General features: G+C 39.4%; 1 protein-coding gene across 3 annotated transcripts in view; it reads right to left on the bottom strand.

Moving 5' to 3' along the window:
* The window catches only part of ZNF451 (zinc finger protein 451), a 95327-nt gene that overhangs the window by 30015 nt on the left and 46920 nt on the right, over positions 1 to 18392 (bottom strand). For all 3 annotated transcript variants that reach the window (XM_055571807.1, XM_055571809.1, XM_055571808.1), the window contains 4 exons: positions 15264 to 15417; positions 14622 to 14769; positions 10614 to 12196; positions 8370 to 8513 (listed from right to left, as the gene is read on the bottom strand). In XM_055571807.1, the coding sequence (XP_055427782.1) occupies positions 8370 to 8513; positions 10614 to 12196; positions 14622 to 14769; positions 15264 to 15417 (2029 nt within the window). The remainder of the gene's footprint in view (positions 1 to 8369; positions 8514 to 10613; positions 12197 to 14621; positions 14770 to 15263; positions 15418 to 18392) is intronic.

The raw sequence follows: 18392 nt of genomic DNA, 5'->3' as shown, positions 1-18392 counted from the left end.
AAATGACTATACTAGCCAAAGCAATCTACAGATTCAATGCAATCCCTATCAATGACATTTTTCACAGAACTACAACAAAAAAATCTCAAAATGTGTATGGAGAGACAAAAGACTGAATAGTCAAATCAATCCTGAAAAAGAAAAATGGAGCTGGAGGAATCAGGCACCCTGACTTTAGAATAGCAAAGCAATTCAGTATTCTTGCCTAGTATGAAAAGGTAAAAAGATTTGACACTGGAAGATAAACCATGCAGGTTGATAGGTGTCCAATACTTTACTGGGGAAGAACCGAGAAATAGCTCCAGACAGAATGAAGGGCTGAGCCAAAGCAGAAATGACACCCAGTTGAGGATGTGTATGATGGTGAAAGTAAAGCCCAATGCTGTAAAGAACAATACTGGATAGGAAGCTGGAATGTTAAGTCAGTGAATCCAGATAAACTGGACGTGGTCAAACAAGAGTGACTATTGACATTTTAGGAATCAGTGTACTAAAATGGACAGGAATGGACAAATTTAACTCAGATGACCATTATATCTACTACTGTGGGCAAGAATCCCTTAGAAGAAATGGAGTAGCCCTCATAGTAAACAAAAGAATTAAAAATGAAGTTCGGGGTACAATCTTAAAAACAACAGAATGATCTTGGTTCATTTCCAAGGCAAACCATTCAACATCACAGTAATGCAAGTAACACAGTAATCCAATGACTAATGCTGAAGAAACTGAAGTCAAACAATTCTATGAAGACCTACAAGACCTTCTAGATCTAACACCAAAAAAAGATGTCCTTTTTATCACAGGGGATTGGAATGCAGAAGTAGGAAGTCAAGAGATACCTGGAATAACAGGCAAGTTTGGCCTTGGAAGCAAGGCAAAAACTAACAAAATGGTGCCAAGAGAACACATTGGTCATAGCAAACACCCTCTTCCAACAATACAAGAGATGATTCTACACATGGACATCACCAGATGGTCAATACAGAAATCAGACTGATTATATTCTTTGCTGCCACAGATGGAAAAGCTCTAAACAGGCAGCAAAAACAAGACGAGGAGCTGACTACTGCTTAGATCATGAGCTCCTTATTGCAAAATTCAGGCTTAAATTGAAGAAAGTAAGAAAATTAGTCCATTCAGGTATGACCTAAATGAAATTTATGATTATATGCTGCTACTGCTGCTAAGTCACGTCAGTCGTGTCCGACTCTGTTTGACCCCATAGACGGCAGCCCACCAGGCTCCTTCGTCCATGGGATTTCCCAGGCAAGAGTACTGGAGTGGGTTGCCATTGCCTTCTCCATTATGATTACATGGTGGAACTGAAAAATAGATTCAAGAAACTAGACCTGATAGAAGGGTGTCTGAAGAACTATAGATGGAGGTTCATAACATGGTGGTACACGAGGTTCATAACATGAACATACCAAAACCATCCCAAAGAAAAAGAAATGCAAGAGGGTAAAACGGTTATCTGACAAGGCCGTACAAATAGCTGTGAATAGAAGAGAAGCGAAAAGCAAAGGAGAAAAGGAAAGCTATACCCATTTGAACGCCGAGTTCCAAAGAATAGCAAGGAGAGGTAAGAAAGCCTTCCTCAGTGATCCATGCAAAGAAATAGAGGAAAACAATAGAATGGGAAAGACTAGAGATGTCTTCAAGAAAACTAGAGATACCAAGGGATAATTTCATGCAAAGATGGGCACAATAGAGGACAGAAACAGCAAGGAACTAATAGAAGCAGAAGAGATTAAGAAGAGGTGGCAAAAATACAGAAGAACTGGGCAAAAAAAGTCTTCAGGACTTAGATAACCATGATGGTGTGGTCACTTACATAGAGCCCGACATCCTGAAGTGTGAAGTCAAACAGGCCTTAAGAAGCATTAACTATGAACAAAGCTAGTTGAGGTGATGGAATTCCAGCTGAGCTATTTCAAATCCTAAAAGATGATGCTGTTAAAGCACTCTACCCATTATGCCAGCAAATTTAGAAAACTCAGCAGTGGCCACAGAATTGGAAAAGGTCAGTTTTCATTCCAATCCCAAAGAAGGGCAATGCCAAAGAATGTTCAAACTACTGCACAACTTCGCTCATTTCACATGAGAGCAATATAATGCTCAAAATCCTTCAAGCAAGGCTTCAGCAGTACCTTAACTGGGAAATTCCACATGTACAAACTGGATATAAAAAAGGCAGAGAAACCATAGAGCAAATTGCAAATATCCACTGGATCACAGGAAAAGCAAGAGAATTCCAGAAAAACATCTACTTCTGCTTCACTGACTACGCTAAAGCCTATGACTATGGATCACAAGAAACTGTGAAAAATTCTTCAAGAGATGGGCGTACCAGAACACCTTACCTACCTCCTGAGAAACCTGTAAAGCAGGTCAAGAAGCAACAGTTAGAACTGGACATGGGACAAAAGACTGGTTCAAAATTGGGAAAGGAGTATGACAAGTCTGTATGTTGTCACTCTGCTTATTTATCTTATATGCAGAGTTCAATTCAATTGCTCAGTCGTGTCTGACTCCTTGTGACCCATCGGACTGCAGGACGCCAGGCCTCCCTGTCCATCACCAACTCCCAGAGTTTACCCAAACTCATGTCCAATGAGTCGGTGATGCCATCCAACCATCTCATCCTCTGTCGTCCCTTCTTCTTCCTCCTTCAATCTTTCCCAGCATCAGAGTCTTTTCCAATAAGTCAGCTGTTCGCATTAGGTGGCCAAAGTATTGGCGTTTCAGCTTCAACATCAGTCCTTCCAATGAACATTCAGGACTGATCTCCTTTAGGATGGACTACTTGGATCTCCTTGAAGTCCAAGGGACTCTCAAGGGTCTTCTCCAGCACCATAGTTCAAAAGCATCAATTCTTCAGTGCTCAGCTTTCCTCACAGTCCAACTCTCACATCCATACATGACCACTGAAAAAATCATAGCCTTGACTAGACTGACCTTTGTTGACGAAGTAATGTCTCTGCTTTTTAATATGCCATCGAGGTTGGTCATAAATTTCCTTCCAAGGAGTAAGCATATTTTAATTTCATGGCTGTAATCACCATCTGCAGTGATTTTGGAGCCCAAAAAAATACAGTCAGCCACTGTTTCCACTGTTTCCTTATCTATCTGCCATGAAGTGATGGGACCAGATGCCATGATCTTAGTTTTCTGAACGTTGAACTTTAAGCCAACTTTTTCACTCTCCTCTTTCACTTTCATAGGCTCTTTAGTTCTTCTTCACTTTGTGCCATAAGGGTGGTGTCATCTGCATATCTGAGGTGATTGATATTTCTCCTGGCAATCTTGACTCCAGCTTGTGCTTCTTCCAGCCCAGCATTTCTCATGATGCACTCTGCATATAAGTTAAATAAGCAGGGTGCCAATATACAGCCTTGACATACTCCTTTTCCTATTTGGAACCAGTCTGTTGTTTCATGTCCAGTTCTAACTGTTGCTTCCTGACCTGCATACAGATTTCTCAAGAGGCAGGTCAGGTGGTCTGGTATTCGCATCTCTTGAACAATTTTCCACAGTTTGTTGAAATCCACACAGTCTGTTGTAATCCACACAGTCAAAGGCTTTGGGGTAGTCAATAAAGCAGAAGTACATGTTTTTCTGGAACTCTCTTGGTTTTTCAATGATCCAGCGGATGTTGGCAATTTCATCTGTGGTTCCTCTGCCTTTCTAAAACCAGCTTGAACATCTGGAAGTTCATGGTTCACATATTGCTGAAGCCTGGCTTGGAGAATTTTGAGCATGACTTCACTAGCATGTGAGATGAGTGCAATTGTGCTGTAGTTTGAACATTCTTTAGCATTGCCTTTCTTTGGGATTGGAATGAAAACTGACCTTTTCCAGTCCTGTGGCCACTGCTGAGTTTTCCAAATTTGCTGGCATATTGAGTGCAACACTTGCACAGCATCATCTTTCAGGATTTGAAATAGCTCAATTGGAATTCCATCACCTCCACTAGCTTTGTTCATAGTGATGCTTCCTAACGCCCACTTGACTTCACATTCCAGGATGTCTGGCTCTAGGTGAGTGATCACACCATCGTGATTATCTAGGTCATGGAGATCTTTTTTGTATAGTTCTTCTGTGTATTTTTGCCACCTCTTCTTAATATCTTCTGCTTCTGTTAAGTCCATACCATTTCTGTCTTTTATTGAGCCCATCTTTGCATGAAATGTTCCCTTGGTATCTCTAGTTTTCTTGAAGACATCTCTAGTCTTTCCTATTCTATTGTTTTCCTCTATTTCTTTGCATGGATCACTGAGGAAGGCTTTCTTACCTCTCCTTGCTATTCTTTGGAACTCGGCGTTCAAATGGGTATAGCTTTCCTTTTCTCCTTTGCTTTTCGCTTCTCTTCTATTCACAGCTATTTGTAAGGCCTCCTCAGACAACCCTTTTGCCTTTTTGCATTTCTTTTCCTTGGGGATGATCTTGATCCCTGCCTCCTGTACAATGTCACGAACCACCATCCGTAGTTCTTCAGGCACTCTGCCTATCATATCTAATCCGCTGAATCTATCTGTCACTTCCACTGTATAATTGTAAGGGATTTGATTTAGGTCATACCTGAGTTGTCTAGTGGTTTTCCCTACTTTCTTCAATTTAGGTCTGAATTTGGCAATAAGGAGTTTATGATCTGAGCCACAGTGAGCTCCCGGTCTTGTTTTTGCTGACTGTATAGAGCTTCTTCATCTTTGGCTGAAAAGAATATAATCTATCTGATTTCAGTGTTGGCCATCTGGTGATGTCCATGTATAGAGCCTTCTCTTGTGTTGTTGGGAAAGGGTCTTTGCTATGACAAGTGCATTCTCTTGGCAAAACTCTATTAGCCTTTGCCCTGCTTCATTCTGTACTTGAAGGCCTTATTTGCCAGTTACTCTAGGTGTTTCTTGACTCCCTACTTTTGCATTCCAGTCCCCTATAATGAAGAGGACATGTTTTTTGGGTGTTAGTTCTAGAATGCCTTGTAGGTCTTCATAGAGCCATTCAACTTCAGCTTCTTCAGCATTACTGGTCGGGGCATAGACTTGGATTACTGTGATACAGAATGGTTTGCCTTGGAAGTGAACAGAGATCATTCTGTCGTTGTTGAGATTGCATCCAAGTACTGCATTTTGGACTTTTCTGTTGACTATGATGGCTGCAGTCCGTGGGGTTGCAAAGAGTTGGACATGACTGAGCAATAATGCAGTTACAGTTATCAAAGCAGTATGGTCGTGACATAAATACAGAAATATAGATCAACGGAACAGGACAGAAAACCCAGACATAAGCCCAACCAGTTATGGCCAGCTAATCCATGACAAAGTAGGCGAGTTTAGACAATGGTGGAAAGACAGTCTCTTCAACAAATGGTGCTGGGAAAACTGAACAGCGACATGTAAAAAAATTAAGTTAGCTCATTCCTTAATTCCATACTCAAAAATAAACTCAAAATCGATTAAAGATCTTAATGTGAGACAAGACTATATAAACTCTTAGAGGAAAACACAGGCAGAACATGCTCTAACATAAATTACAGCAGCATCTTTTTTGATCCATCTCCCAGAATAATGAAATAAAAACAAAAATAAATAAATGGGACCTTCTTAAAACTCAAAAACTTTTGCACAGAAAAGGAAACAATAAACAAAATGAAAGACAACCCTCAGAATGGGAGAAAATATTTGCAAATGATGTGACTGATAGGGATTAGTCTCCAAAATTTACATTTTATGACACTTAACAGCATCAAAACAAATAACCCACTCAAAAAATGGGCAGAGACCTGAACATACATTTCTCCAATGAGGACATACAGATACACCTATGAACAGATTTCAGCATCTCTAAGTATTAGAAAAATGCAAATGAAAACTATAATGAGGTATCCTGTCACACCAGTCAGAACAGTTATCTTCAAAAAACCCACAAGCAACAACTGCTGGAAAAGAGTGTGGTGAAAAGGCAACCCTGTTATACTCTTGGCTGCAATGTAAACTGGTACAGCCAGTATGGAGAACAGTATGGAGGTTCCTGAAAACACCGAACAGAGCTACCATATGACCCTGCAATCCCACTCCTGGGCATACAGCTGGAGAAAAACACGATCCGAAAGGAGACACGCACCCCTGTCCTTCACTCATTGCAGCATTGTTTACAATAGCCAAGACAGGAAAGCAATTTAAACGTCAATCAACAGAGGAACAGATAAACAAGATGTGGTACATATATACAATGGTGTATTACTCAGCCATTAAAGAGAGTGAAATAATGCCATTTGCAGCAACATGGATGGACCTAAAGAATGTCATATGAGTGAAGTCTGTCAGAGAAGGAGAAATATTGTATGAATCCCTTACATGTGGAATCTAAAATGATACAAATGAACTTACTTACAAAACAGAAAGAGGCTCATAGAGTTAGAAAACTTATGGTTGCCAGGGGAAAGGGATAGTTAGGGACTTTGGGAAGGCCGTGTACAAACTGCTATTTAAAATGGATAACCAACAGGGACTACCGTATAGCACGTGGAACACTGCTCATGGTGTGTGCCAGCCAGGAAGGGAGGAGGTCTCGGGGGAGAATGGATACATGTGTAGGTATGGCTGAGTCCCTTTGCTGTTCACCTGAAACTACCCCAACATTATAATTGGCTATACACCAACACAAAATAAAAAATTTAAAGTTTAAAAAAAAAACTCGTGATTGGGAAGATGTGAAAAGGTCAAAATACCAACAGCAACAGGAGTTTGGAAAAAGTTGATTCCAACTCTCATGGATGACTTTGAGGGGTTCAAGAACTCAGTAGAAAAGGGAACTGCAGATGTGGTGGAAAGAGCAAGAGAACTAGAATTAGAAGTAGAGTCTGAAGATGTGACTGAACTGCTGCAATCTCAAGATAAACCTTTAATGGATGATGAGCAAGGAAACTGGTTTTTTGAGAATTAATCTACCCTAGTGAAGATGCTGTGATGACTGTCGAAATGACAAGTAAGGATTTGAAATATGACAATAAATTTAGTTGATAAAACAGCAGCAGGGTTTGAGAGGATCGATTCCAGTTTTGAAAGAAGTTCTACTGTGGGTAAAACGCTATCACACAGCACTGCAGACTACAAAGAAATCATTCATGAAAGGAAGAGTCAGTCAATGCAGCAAACTTGATTGCTGTCTCACTTTAAGAAATTGCCACAGTCGTCCCAACCTTCAACAACCACCACCCAGATCAGTCAACAGCCATCAACATGGAGGCAAGATACCACCCCCGCCAGCTGAAAGATTATGACTCACTGAAGGCTAAGGTAATACTTAGCATTTTATAGCAATAAGATGTCTTTCACTTAAGACATATTTTAAAACATAATGTTCTTGCCCACTTAACAGACTACAGTATAGTGTAAACATGACTTTTAAATGCATAGAGAAACCAAAACATTCGTGTGATTTGCAGTGGTCTGGAATTGAAACTGCAGTATCTACTGGGTGTGCCTATACGCAAGAGGCTCACTGTACTAAATCTCAGTTAATCAAAGAGAAGTCTCTCTCTCTCAGGTTTGGTCAATGGCTTATAAAGAGATTTAGTGTATGGCCAAACCAACCTGAATGCACCGAATCTCATGTCATCTCAGAAGCTGAGCCTGGTTAGTACCTGAATGGGGGATTCATACGAAGATGCACATTTATAAGCAGTAAGGAAGAACTGAAGAGGCAGTTATGTAGAAAACACAGTAATTCTGTAGCTACAAGGTCCAAGTTCAAAAGCTAATCTATTATTTTATTTTTATACTTTGAAAAAAAAAAAATAAACTTCTCAGCCTAATTCCTTATATTTAAAGGGAAAAAATTATAATAATCAGTAAGCATGGGCTCCCCTGGTGGTTTCAGGTGGTAAAGAATTCACCTGCATTGCAGGAGACCCAGGTTCAATCCCTGGGTCAGGAAAATCCCCCGGAGGAGGGAAATGGCTACCCACTCCAGTATTCTTACCTGGAGAATTCCACAGACAGAGGAGCCTGACTGGTTACAGTCCATCGAGTCACAAAGAATCAGACACGACTGAGCGACTATTTTTCTTTTAAAAAAAAAACCAGTACCTGGCATACTGTAGGTATTAAATAAAAAGGCTCTTTCAATCTGTAGCTACAGATTTATAAACTGTGGGTCCATCAAAAAGAGCTAACACATATCACAGAGAAATGCAAGGAGAAAAATATTCTGGCACTGTAACTATAATGCAAGGTGACAAAATTTCAATTTTGTTTCTATCTCCTATTCAGGAAGGTTCAAGAAGAGTTCTTTTAAAGCAAAACATATTCTAAGGTGTGTGTAGGGAGTGGGAGAGGTAGCCTCAAATGTTTTTCTTATTGCCATACCTTGAAAGCCCCAAATAAATGTTCCTTGGTTAAGATGCCCTGGTAGGTGACCAAAAAAGTTGGACCAGTTATCGAAGTCAACAAAGACTATGTGAGTCATAGTTCGCAGGTAATCCAAGTCTGGGAGCTCAACAACCTCTTCATCTGAGAAAAAAGAAACATCGACAGAAATTTGAGAAGAATTAGCTAAAAACTTTTCAACTTGTCAACTTAACATTAATCTTGCATGTGTTTTTACTTCTATCTAAGCTATGTTGTGAAATCCAAATGACACAGTATATTTATATCAGATAAAAATATTTTGAATATTTCAGAAATGATTGTCCTTTCTACAAATATGTGCCACTGATCCTGGCTTTCTTTAAAAGTCATTTATAAAGGGAATTTTTTTTTTTAATTAGTGTATTAGAAGATCTAGAAGACCAGGATTTAAGGCTAAGTAACTAAAACTCGCACCATTCGTCAAAATAAACTTTAGAGGTTACTTGCTAAGAACTTACTTGCTACCAGGAGTCTGTTCTTTTCCTAACCTGGACTGATCCATCGGCACGCCTCTGGCTCCATGCTACGCCCTGGAGTGCAGACATGAAACAGCCCACACGCTGCTCCTGGGCACCTCCCGCAAAAGACACCTCTTCTCCACTCTCCCAGGGCCTCTCCGCCCTGACCCTCTCCAACTCTTGTTCTCCCTCCTCTTCCCTCCTGTCACACCTCTTCACTTTGACAGGGCCTTAAGAGTTTCCAGCAATAGCAATGAAGACCCTGAATGTTTAAACTCTTTTTAAAACAGACAGCTTCTCAGTTCAGTTCAGTTCAGTAGTTCAGTCATGTTCGACTCTCTGTGACCCCATGAACCGCAGAACGCCAGGCCTCCCTGTCCTTCACCATCTCTCCCACAGTTCACTCAAACTCATGACCATCGAGTCGGTGATGCCATCCAGCCATCTCATCCTCTGTCGTCCCCTTCTCCTCCTGCCCCCAATCCCTCCCCACATCAGAGTCTTTTCCAATGAGTCAACTCTTCGCATGAGATGGCCAAAGTACTGGAGTTTCAGCTTTAGCATCATTCCTTCCAAAGAACACCCAGGGCTGATCTCCTTCAGAATGGACTGGTTGGATCTCCTTGCAGTCCAAGGGACTCTCAAGAGTCTTCTCCAACACCACAGTTCAAAAGCATCAATTCTTTGGCACTCAGCTTTCTTCACAGCTTCTATTCCACCTAATAAAGACTGCCTCAGAAAGAGCCTGCCATTCTTTCTCATTTCTAAACCACATATTTTCTTATCTCTTTTCTTAAAATACTCGGTAATTTAGATTTAGATATGACAATGACCTCCTGTCAAACATAAACGAACACAAATTCCCCAAAAAGAAAAGAACAGAACATAAAACAGTATGGCCACGGTTCCACTGTTCGAAGAAGAGTTGAGTAGGGCTGGAGTACATCATTTAATCAACATAAAACACATGGCTAATGGTGATGGCAAGAGCTACCTGTGCTACAGAGCAAGTCTAAAAATTCAGTAGTTCATAACAATACTTTATTAGCCGAAACTTTTACATATCCTCATTTTTCCACTCTACACTGCATAATTTACAGTCAATTATTTAAAAGAATATATAATTAAAGTTATACTCAAAAGGAAACAATTATACTTCTAAACAAAATAAAAATTTGCACTCCTGTAGAGTTCTTCAATCTTATTGTAGAAGGAAAGTCTAGAGTAATCCATACCTCAGTATTCTGCCTGGTTTCTTGTTTCCACTTAACAACTCAATTTCTAATTGCCATTTTAACTCTAAGTAAAAGCTTTGCTTCCAAAAAGGAATAAGGAAACTATATTCTCAAGTGATCTTTAAGATTTCTCAGAGAATAAGGCCAAAATAGAAACAAAAAGAAATCACTGACTTATCTTTTACTGAATTTTAGTCTAAATGATAGCAACAGGCAGTGTACTTTCAAATCTTTCAGAAAACCATCCATTTTCCTTATCTTTCAAAATTCCCAAGTCTTTTGGAAAAGAAAATAAAACGTTATCTAAAATACCTATTAGTGTAACAGGTATTCTTTGTCCCCTCAGGTTAAGAGGGTAGTTGCACGAAGCAGCGGGAACACGGATCTCTGTACCCGCTGCAGAAACGATTACCCCATCTCACCCCACCCCGGGCGGCTGCCCCCTGGCCCACGCCTATCAATCATTAGCACGTGGGATGCCCCGCGTCAGGGCTGGTTACCTGCCTCACCTGCGCTCTGGCCGCTCAGCTCCGTCTCAGCGGCTCTGTCCGGTTCTGCAGTCTGCAGCCCGTCTGCGGTCTGTCTGGGCTTTCTCTCTGCCCGGGTGGGTGGTGGGCTCTTGGGCTCGGCCGAAAGGCGGGCCCCCACCTGTCCCCTCAGGGAGCAGTGCTTCCTGTGGAAGTGCTGCTGCGCGCTCTCGGGGTCCTGGAAGGCCTTGGTGCACGTGCCGCACTTGATGAGGCCCCGCGGCGGGGCCTCCAGGTCCGCGTGTGCCTGGCGCACGTGCGTGTGCAGGTCACCGAGGCTCTGAGTTGTGGCTGAGCAAACGCCACAGCGGAACCACAGGCGGCCCTGGCCCAGCAGGGTCTGCAGACAGCGGCTGTGGTCCTCCCGCCTGTTGACTTTGCAGAGGTAGCTCTCGCGGCAGCCGCAGGTCAGCAGATTACCCGTCTCTATTACTGGAAAATCACTCTCCGTTTTAATGGAAGGTTCCGTTTTTTCTGACACAAATACATAGTCTGTGCTGTGGTGCTCCTTATAATGAGTCAAAAATGCATCTTCCACATTAAAACTCAGATCACAAAGCCCGCAGAAGTACTTCATCTTTACCTCACTGTTGTGCTCATCTTGGCAATGTCGTTGTAGTGTTTCCATCTTGTGAAAAGTCTTTTTGCAATGGGTGCAGCTGTACCTGTGGAACTGGTGACTTGTTAAAGACATGCAGTGTTGCTTTACGCATTCTTGGGAGTCAAACATATCTTCACAAATTCGGCATTGCCATTTACCCCTCGGAGGAGGGTTTGCTGGGGAGTGATCAACAATAGTAAGAGCTGAAGAAGGATTCTCAGCAGTCAGATCACTCCCCAGCGCTGTAGAGGATGATGGCAAAGTGTCACCTGCCACCTCATCCGTCTCATAAAAATACCTGTGTCCACTGTGGAACTCAGTCACATGGGCCATTATAGCCTCTTTCCTCCTCAACTCCTTTTTGCATGTCCGACACCAGAAAAGAAAGTTATTTAAATGTGCCCCTCCGTGAATGCGGCTCATGTGTAAACGGATGACTCCCAAATCTTCACACACCTTCCCACAGACCACACACTTGTAACACATTGTGTTTGCTGAGAAAACATGCTTTTCTACTGCATCTTCACTCGGGAAGCGTTGATGGCATTCACAAAACCAAGTTTTAACAAGTGACCTTTCCTTCTGAAAACAAACCACACCCCCAAGGCTTTTAACTCCTAAATTCATCTTCTTTTTTGGAACAGTGCTGCAATCCTGTGAGCTAGATTCTTGAGAGGACATATTTCTTTTCAGTGATGAAAATTTTGACCCGTCTTGCAACAGGTGCAAGTCAGAAAGAGGTTTGTTCCCTTCATTGCTGTGGCAATAAAGTAAAATTGATTCTTCCATTGAGTTAATGACTCGGACTTTGTGTCCTAAATTCTGCTTGTGATTCCAGGTACTGGTTTCATCCACAAAGACATGGTTGCAGTGTGGACAGTAACCTCTCAGGAGGAATTTCTCTGCCACCTGAGCAATGCTCTTCTCAGCTAGAGCTACAGGACCGGCATTTCGACAACGAACTCTAAATTGAATAAAAAGATAAACTTGTAAGTATTTCTAAATGCAGTATCTCTGCTTTTTATTGTAGTAATTATTAAGTAAACGTGTACATAAGCACTAAAGATTGTTTTTCAACAAAGAGGCAGATGATATAATAATATGCTATCTACCTGAACATTACCTACATTTTGTCTGATTTTAATCCATATACCAAAGGATAAAACTAGAATCAAAAAAAATTTTTTTAATCCAAACAAATTTTAGAAAAGTAGAAACAATGTAAAATGCACTGATAGGAATGTTATGAGACAAGCAGGTAACTAACTTCTCTATGGTACAGAGGAACACGACAGTGACATTCTCAACAGCCTGGTACCTGTTCTTTAAGAATGGACTGATTTTAGGTCAGGAACAGGCCATGCTCATGGTTGCTTTTACACTAAAAAGTGTCCAACATCACTGTTCATCAGGGAAATCCAGATTAAAACCACAATGAGACTCTCAAAAGAACAACTAAAATGAAACAAGACTGGCAACAGCAAACCTTGGCAACGATGTAGAGAAACTGCAACTCTCTCACCTGGCTGGTAGAAACATGCACCAGTACACACTGAGAGAATGTCGCGTAGAGACTTATAAAATTAAATACGCATCTACTCTTTGATCTCACAATTCCAATCCTAGATATTTATCCAAAAGAAATGAAGACATACGTCTCTAAAATGATTTGTATAAGATGTATGTAATAGCTTTATTCACAACAGCTAAAAACTGAAAAAAATCCAAAGGTCCATCAACATGAGAATGAATAAGCAAATTGTGCTATATTATTCACAAATAAAAAAGAACAATGAACTAAACAATATGGATGAATTGTACAGATGCTATGACAAACACAAAAGAGTACATACTATACATGATTCCGTTTACATAAAGATCTAGAGGAGATACATCAATGTAAGGTAGAAAAAATATCCAAACAGACTGCCTGGGGATGAGAGGGTGGGAGATGACCAGGAAGGGAAGGATGGTTTGACAGCTGTATCCAGTCTACAAATCATAAAGGTTAAGGGGGCAGAGGGCTAGGTATGAAAAACACATGAAAAAAATCATAAAGGTTAAGATTTGTATACTTCAATAAATTGAAACAATACGTCAGAAACAAAGAACTATAAACAATCATTAAGCATGGTAAGGTGCATAAAGATGTATAAGAATGGTGGTGTTGAGCATTATCAAAGTTGGGAGATGGATAAATAGGGTTCACTATACTAGTCTGTTGACGTGCATACAGTGCAATTTTCCATGAAATAATTAAGAATAAAAATCCTGGCAGAATGAGGATTTGAACGCATGAACTCAAGAAATACAAGTCAGAACTAGGACTGTTAACATCAGTAATTACACCAAGTTTATACAGAATAATTATACTCAGCTGCCTGTTTTTTTGAGAATGTATTTTACTTGAAAGTTTGTGAAAACTGTTCTAAGTAAAAAAATCCAACTGTATCACTTAGTAGATACAAACTTTTAATGCATTTTAAAGAAATAAGGAGGGGGGAGACCTAAGAGAGCATCAAATGCAAAGTACAGTCTTTGAATTATGAATCCAACAAACCAAATGTAAAAAACTTCATGAAGTGACCAGGGAAAATTTGATAACTGATCAGATGTTTGATGATATTAAAAAACTAGTTTTTTAGGTATCATGGTATTAGTTATTTTTCTTAAAAAAAAAAAAAAAAAAGAGCGCTTATCATCCATAGGTATATCCTGGAGTATTTACAGATAAAATGACAAGATTTGCTTCAAAAGTAAGAATTTGCAGGGATGAAAGTGTCATGTAGTGACTACTGAAGCCTGGTGACAGGTGTTAATACACCTAATGGGCTTACTGTATTCATTACTTTTGTATATTGCTTGATAATTTTCATTGTAAAAACAAAAATATCACACTCGATTATTTGATCAATTTGGCCTTTGATTGACATGCAATTTTTCACACGTTTGTCATACTTTTCATGCTAGCTGACTCAAAGCCAACATTCTATCTTAACCCTCTCCTCCCACAGGCACAACCCTCAGCAACCCACACGAAACTCAGAACTGTCAGTTTGTTTTACATTTACAGCAGTATCAATGAATCCACTTTTCTCACACTTCTCTTATTCATGTCACTTCATGAAGTTTTTTACATTTGGTTTGTTGGATTCATAATTCAAAGACTGTACTTTGCATTTGATGCTCTCTTAGGTCTCCCCCCTCCTTATTTCTTTAAAATGCATTAAAAGTTTGTATCTACTAAGTGATACAGTTGGGTTTGGTAAATTTGGGTAATGTCCAGGCAAATATCCGTTCTCATTTTAAAGGAGAGAAACACAGAATATAAAACTATTTGTTGAATCCCCCTGCTGGTGAAGAGCCTTTTGGGCAGGACCAGTACAAACCTGAAATGGGCAGTAAGCTCCATGTGGGAACGTAGGGTCTGGTGGCAGGCCACACACTTAACTTGAAATGGAACATCTTTGCACAGAGAGATCAAAAGTTTCTTTGCAAAAGATGGAAATGATATTGGCTGTGCCACTGCCTTGTCATCTGAAAGACAAAATGAACTATAATTTGCAAAGATTTGAGTGGAGTGACCCGGCCTTCCTCCCCTCTGCCTTTCGTAACATCCAGTTAGTAAGTGAAAGAAGATAATTATTTATGTGATAAAAATCTATGAAAAGTCATTTTCTAGCTTCAATTAAGTGCAATGGATGCTGAACTCATGCTCAGACTAAAATCTGAGTTTAAATGCAGGGAAACACCCAACTTCCCAACGGATATACAAAAACATTATTGTACATAAATGTTTTCTTCCCAAGTTTGTCTTCATTCCTCAAAGTAAACCTTACTCTTAGGTACAGATAAATATTAAGAATCTTTTTTTTTTTTTTTAATAAAAACTGAGATAAACATCTTTCACTTTCATGGTTCTCAAAATTAATGTGAAAATAAGTTATCTCAAGAATTATCTGAGATGTACAGTAAATCAGCAAAGGTTAAAGGAGTTTAATAATTTTCATCAGAAGAGAGTATGAACATACCACCCAGTTTAAAACTCTGATGGAAATGATTCTTTCCAGACATATGCTTCAAACACTCATCCTTGCTGCTAAAAAGGAGGAAGCAATTTGGACACGCAAAACACTGAATAATCTGAGGAAGAAGGTTGTTTTTATGTCCATCATCTGCAGCTTCCTAAAATATAAGGCAAAGCTATATTATAGACAACTAAAATCAATATTCAGTTTCTTAAGTCAACTTTCAAAATACCCTATTTATTATACATTTGGAATATTCTGTATCAGTTTTTAACATGAAAACTTTTCTTCCCTGTGAACTGTGGAATTGTTTTATCATAAATAAGGTCCCATACATGAATTTTTAAATTTTTCCCTTAAAAACAAATTGTTACCATCTTTCTGTGATAATAAAGATAAAAGTATGTTTGCTTTCTAGACATTTTCTTTTTATAAATATATATGCATTATATAAATGCATAAATGTTTTCATATCACATATGTTTTCTTAGGTTTTGCTTTGCCCACTCTGCAATATAACCTATGTTTACATATATGTATTCTTCCATAAATTTCTCCATGTTTGTCATTTATAAAAAATATATAAAAATAAATATACAAGGGGAACTGCCATTGTTTTATCAAATATTGTCATCTTACAGATCTTCTGCCTCTCAGTTTTCTTATTCCATAATTCCTAACAGAAATCCCTAAAAATCAGCTGGTGTCACTCTAATTTATTCTTTGTAATGATCACAAACTACTTCATGGTGTGGATCTACTAAGATTTAGTCAACTATTCATTTTCAGGCTTTTTTTTTTGGCCACTACAATGAATTTTGTAAATATATTTATAAAAATATATTGTTGACTACATATCCTTATTATATTTACTGCTTTTCCCTCATTATTAGGAGTGGCCCTATTGGTTTAAAAGTTTTTGGTAATTAAAAGATATTGTGTAATTACTGCTCGAAAGATTCGACCAGTTCAGGTTCCCTAGCACTGAATGAGTCTGGCACAGGCTATTATAGACCTTATTTTCATGTCTGCAGTCTTATAGACATGTGCTGTGTTAACTTGCTTTTCCTGTCTACTTGTGCTATGAGCTTTCATTCATATAATTCTGTGTATTGCTTATTCCATTCCAGTCTCAGGTTTTATTTTTTTGAAACATATACATTACCATATGTAAAATAGAGAGCTAGTGGAATCTGCTGCTGAGAACCTAGAGAGGCAGGGGTGGGATGCGGTGGGAGGTGGGAGGGAGGTTCAAGAAGGAGGGAACATATGTATACCTATGGCTGATTCATGTTGATATACGGCAGAAACCATCACAATATTGTAAAGCAATTATCCTCCAACTAAAAATAAAAATATAAAAAAATATCATGATCCCCACAAAAATAAAAATTTTAAAAAGAGCCTCCTCTATCCCAAAATTGGAGTATTTTTCAGCATATATTTATATGTGTATGTATATGTACGTGTGCTTGTGTATAAATATAATTTAACTTGTTAATGGTCTTTAGAGTAATAGCCTTAAAAGTTGTATTGTGTCTTCCTAAATTTCTGTCATTAAGTATACACAATAGTTTGTGTAGTTGCTTATGAGATGCAACAGGAGGGGGGATAGGAAATTCACATTCATACTAAGTACATTATGGTTCAAATGTGCTTTTCCAGTTAATCCTTACAATAACCCAAGAAGTACTATTTTCATTATCTACTAATGAGAAAGCTAAAGTTTAGGTAAGTCAACAAAATCAGCACTGCCCCTACAGCTGCACCCTCAGAAAACAGAGGGCTGCCATTCACCCAGCTTTATAGCTTTGGTGGGAAATCCTATGCTCTTTTTGTCACTCTTCATCCATTTTATTTTGGTGACAGCCGTGTAAAAGATAACCCCTAGTCTGACTTTCTACATTCTGATTAGAAGGTTCCAAACAAGAGCACTAAAAGCATTTACTAACTTATACACATAACTTACCAATTTACACACATGGCCCCTACTTGAAGAACTCTAAGAAAATAAGCTGTAGTTCAAATGTGAGTTATAACTGGATTCAAAACAAGCTTGTTTAAATTGTTTGCTCAATAGAATAAAATTGTGATTCCACATAAAATTTTATGGGAATATACCTAATTGCAAAGGTATAGCATATTTGCAAATATCTTCCAAAAACCAGGAGAAGGAATGGGAAATATGATGTCTGGTAAGTTAAAAGTACTCAAATCCCTTTTACCACTGTATTTCCAATCATACTAAATCAAAATACACCATAGAAATTAGAACCACAACAAGATACCACATCACAGACACCCCTAGGATGGGTATTACATAGACAGATAATAGTGCCGGCAAGGCTGTGAAGAAACAGGAGCCCGCACACCGTGGCCAGGAAGGCAAGCTGACACACTGCACTGGGTAACAGTTTGCAGTTCTTTAAAAACTTCAGCATAATAACTGAATGGCCCAACAATTAGCTCATTAGGAAACTGAAAACATAGGACCACACAAAGACTTGTACATTTGTTTCTGTCAGCATTATTCACAACAGTCAAAAATGGAAATAACCCACGTGTCCACCAGCTAAACTGACGAACAAAAGTGGCATATGTTCACATGATGGAATATTATTTGGCAATAAAAAGCATGAAATACTGACACAAGCTACAACATGGACAAGCCCTGAACACACTATGGGAGGCAGTGTCTGTTCACCCACAAGGGACGCTGAGGCACCCTTGGGCTTACAACACGTCCACCACCACCCCCCGCACCAGGAGGGAGAAAGGCAGCAAGCTACCTGGGGACAGACCCACTAGCCTGAATGTCAAAAAAAAAAGGCTGAACACTTGTTGCTCAAGTGCGACCCGAAGACTAGAAGCACTGCCGTCACTCAGAAGTTTGTTAGAAATCTTGACTCTAAGGCACAACACTAACCTGCACTTTAAATGACTGGTGTGCACTAAGATTTGAGAGGCACCAGTCCAGACAGAAGACACTGGAGACAAAAAGGGAAGGGCAGAAAGGCAAACATAAATTGTGGACAGTTTCACAGTTCACTGAAGAACATCCTCTTTATGAAACAGAATGCACAGCTAAGCAATCTTCTAGCGACCTCTTCTGGTTGATTTATGATACGCAAT

This window comes from Bubalus kerabau, chromosome 3 (genome assembly GCF_029407905.1).
Source record: "Bubalus kerabau isolate K-KA32 ecotype Philippines breed swamp buffalo chromosome 3, PCC_UOA_SB_1v2, whole genome shotgun sequence".
In the NCBI taxonomy this organism is placed as follows: domain Eukaryota; kingdom Metazoa; phylum Chordata; class Mammalia; order Artiodactyla; family Bovidae; genus Bubalus; species Bubalus kerabau.
The sequence above is the reverse complement of the archived record's forward strand: the minus strand, read 5'-3'. Positions and strand labels throughout refer to the sequence as shown.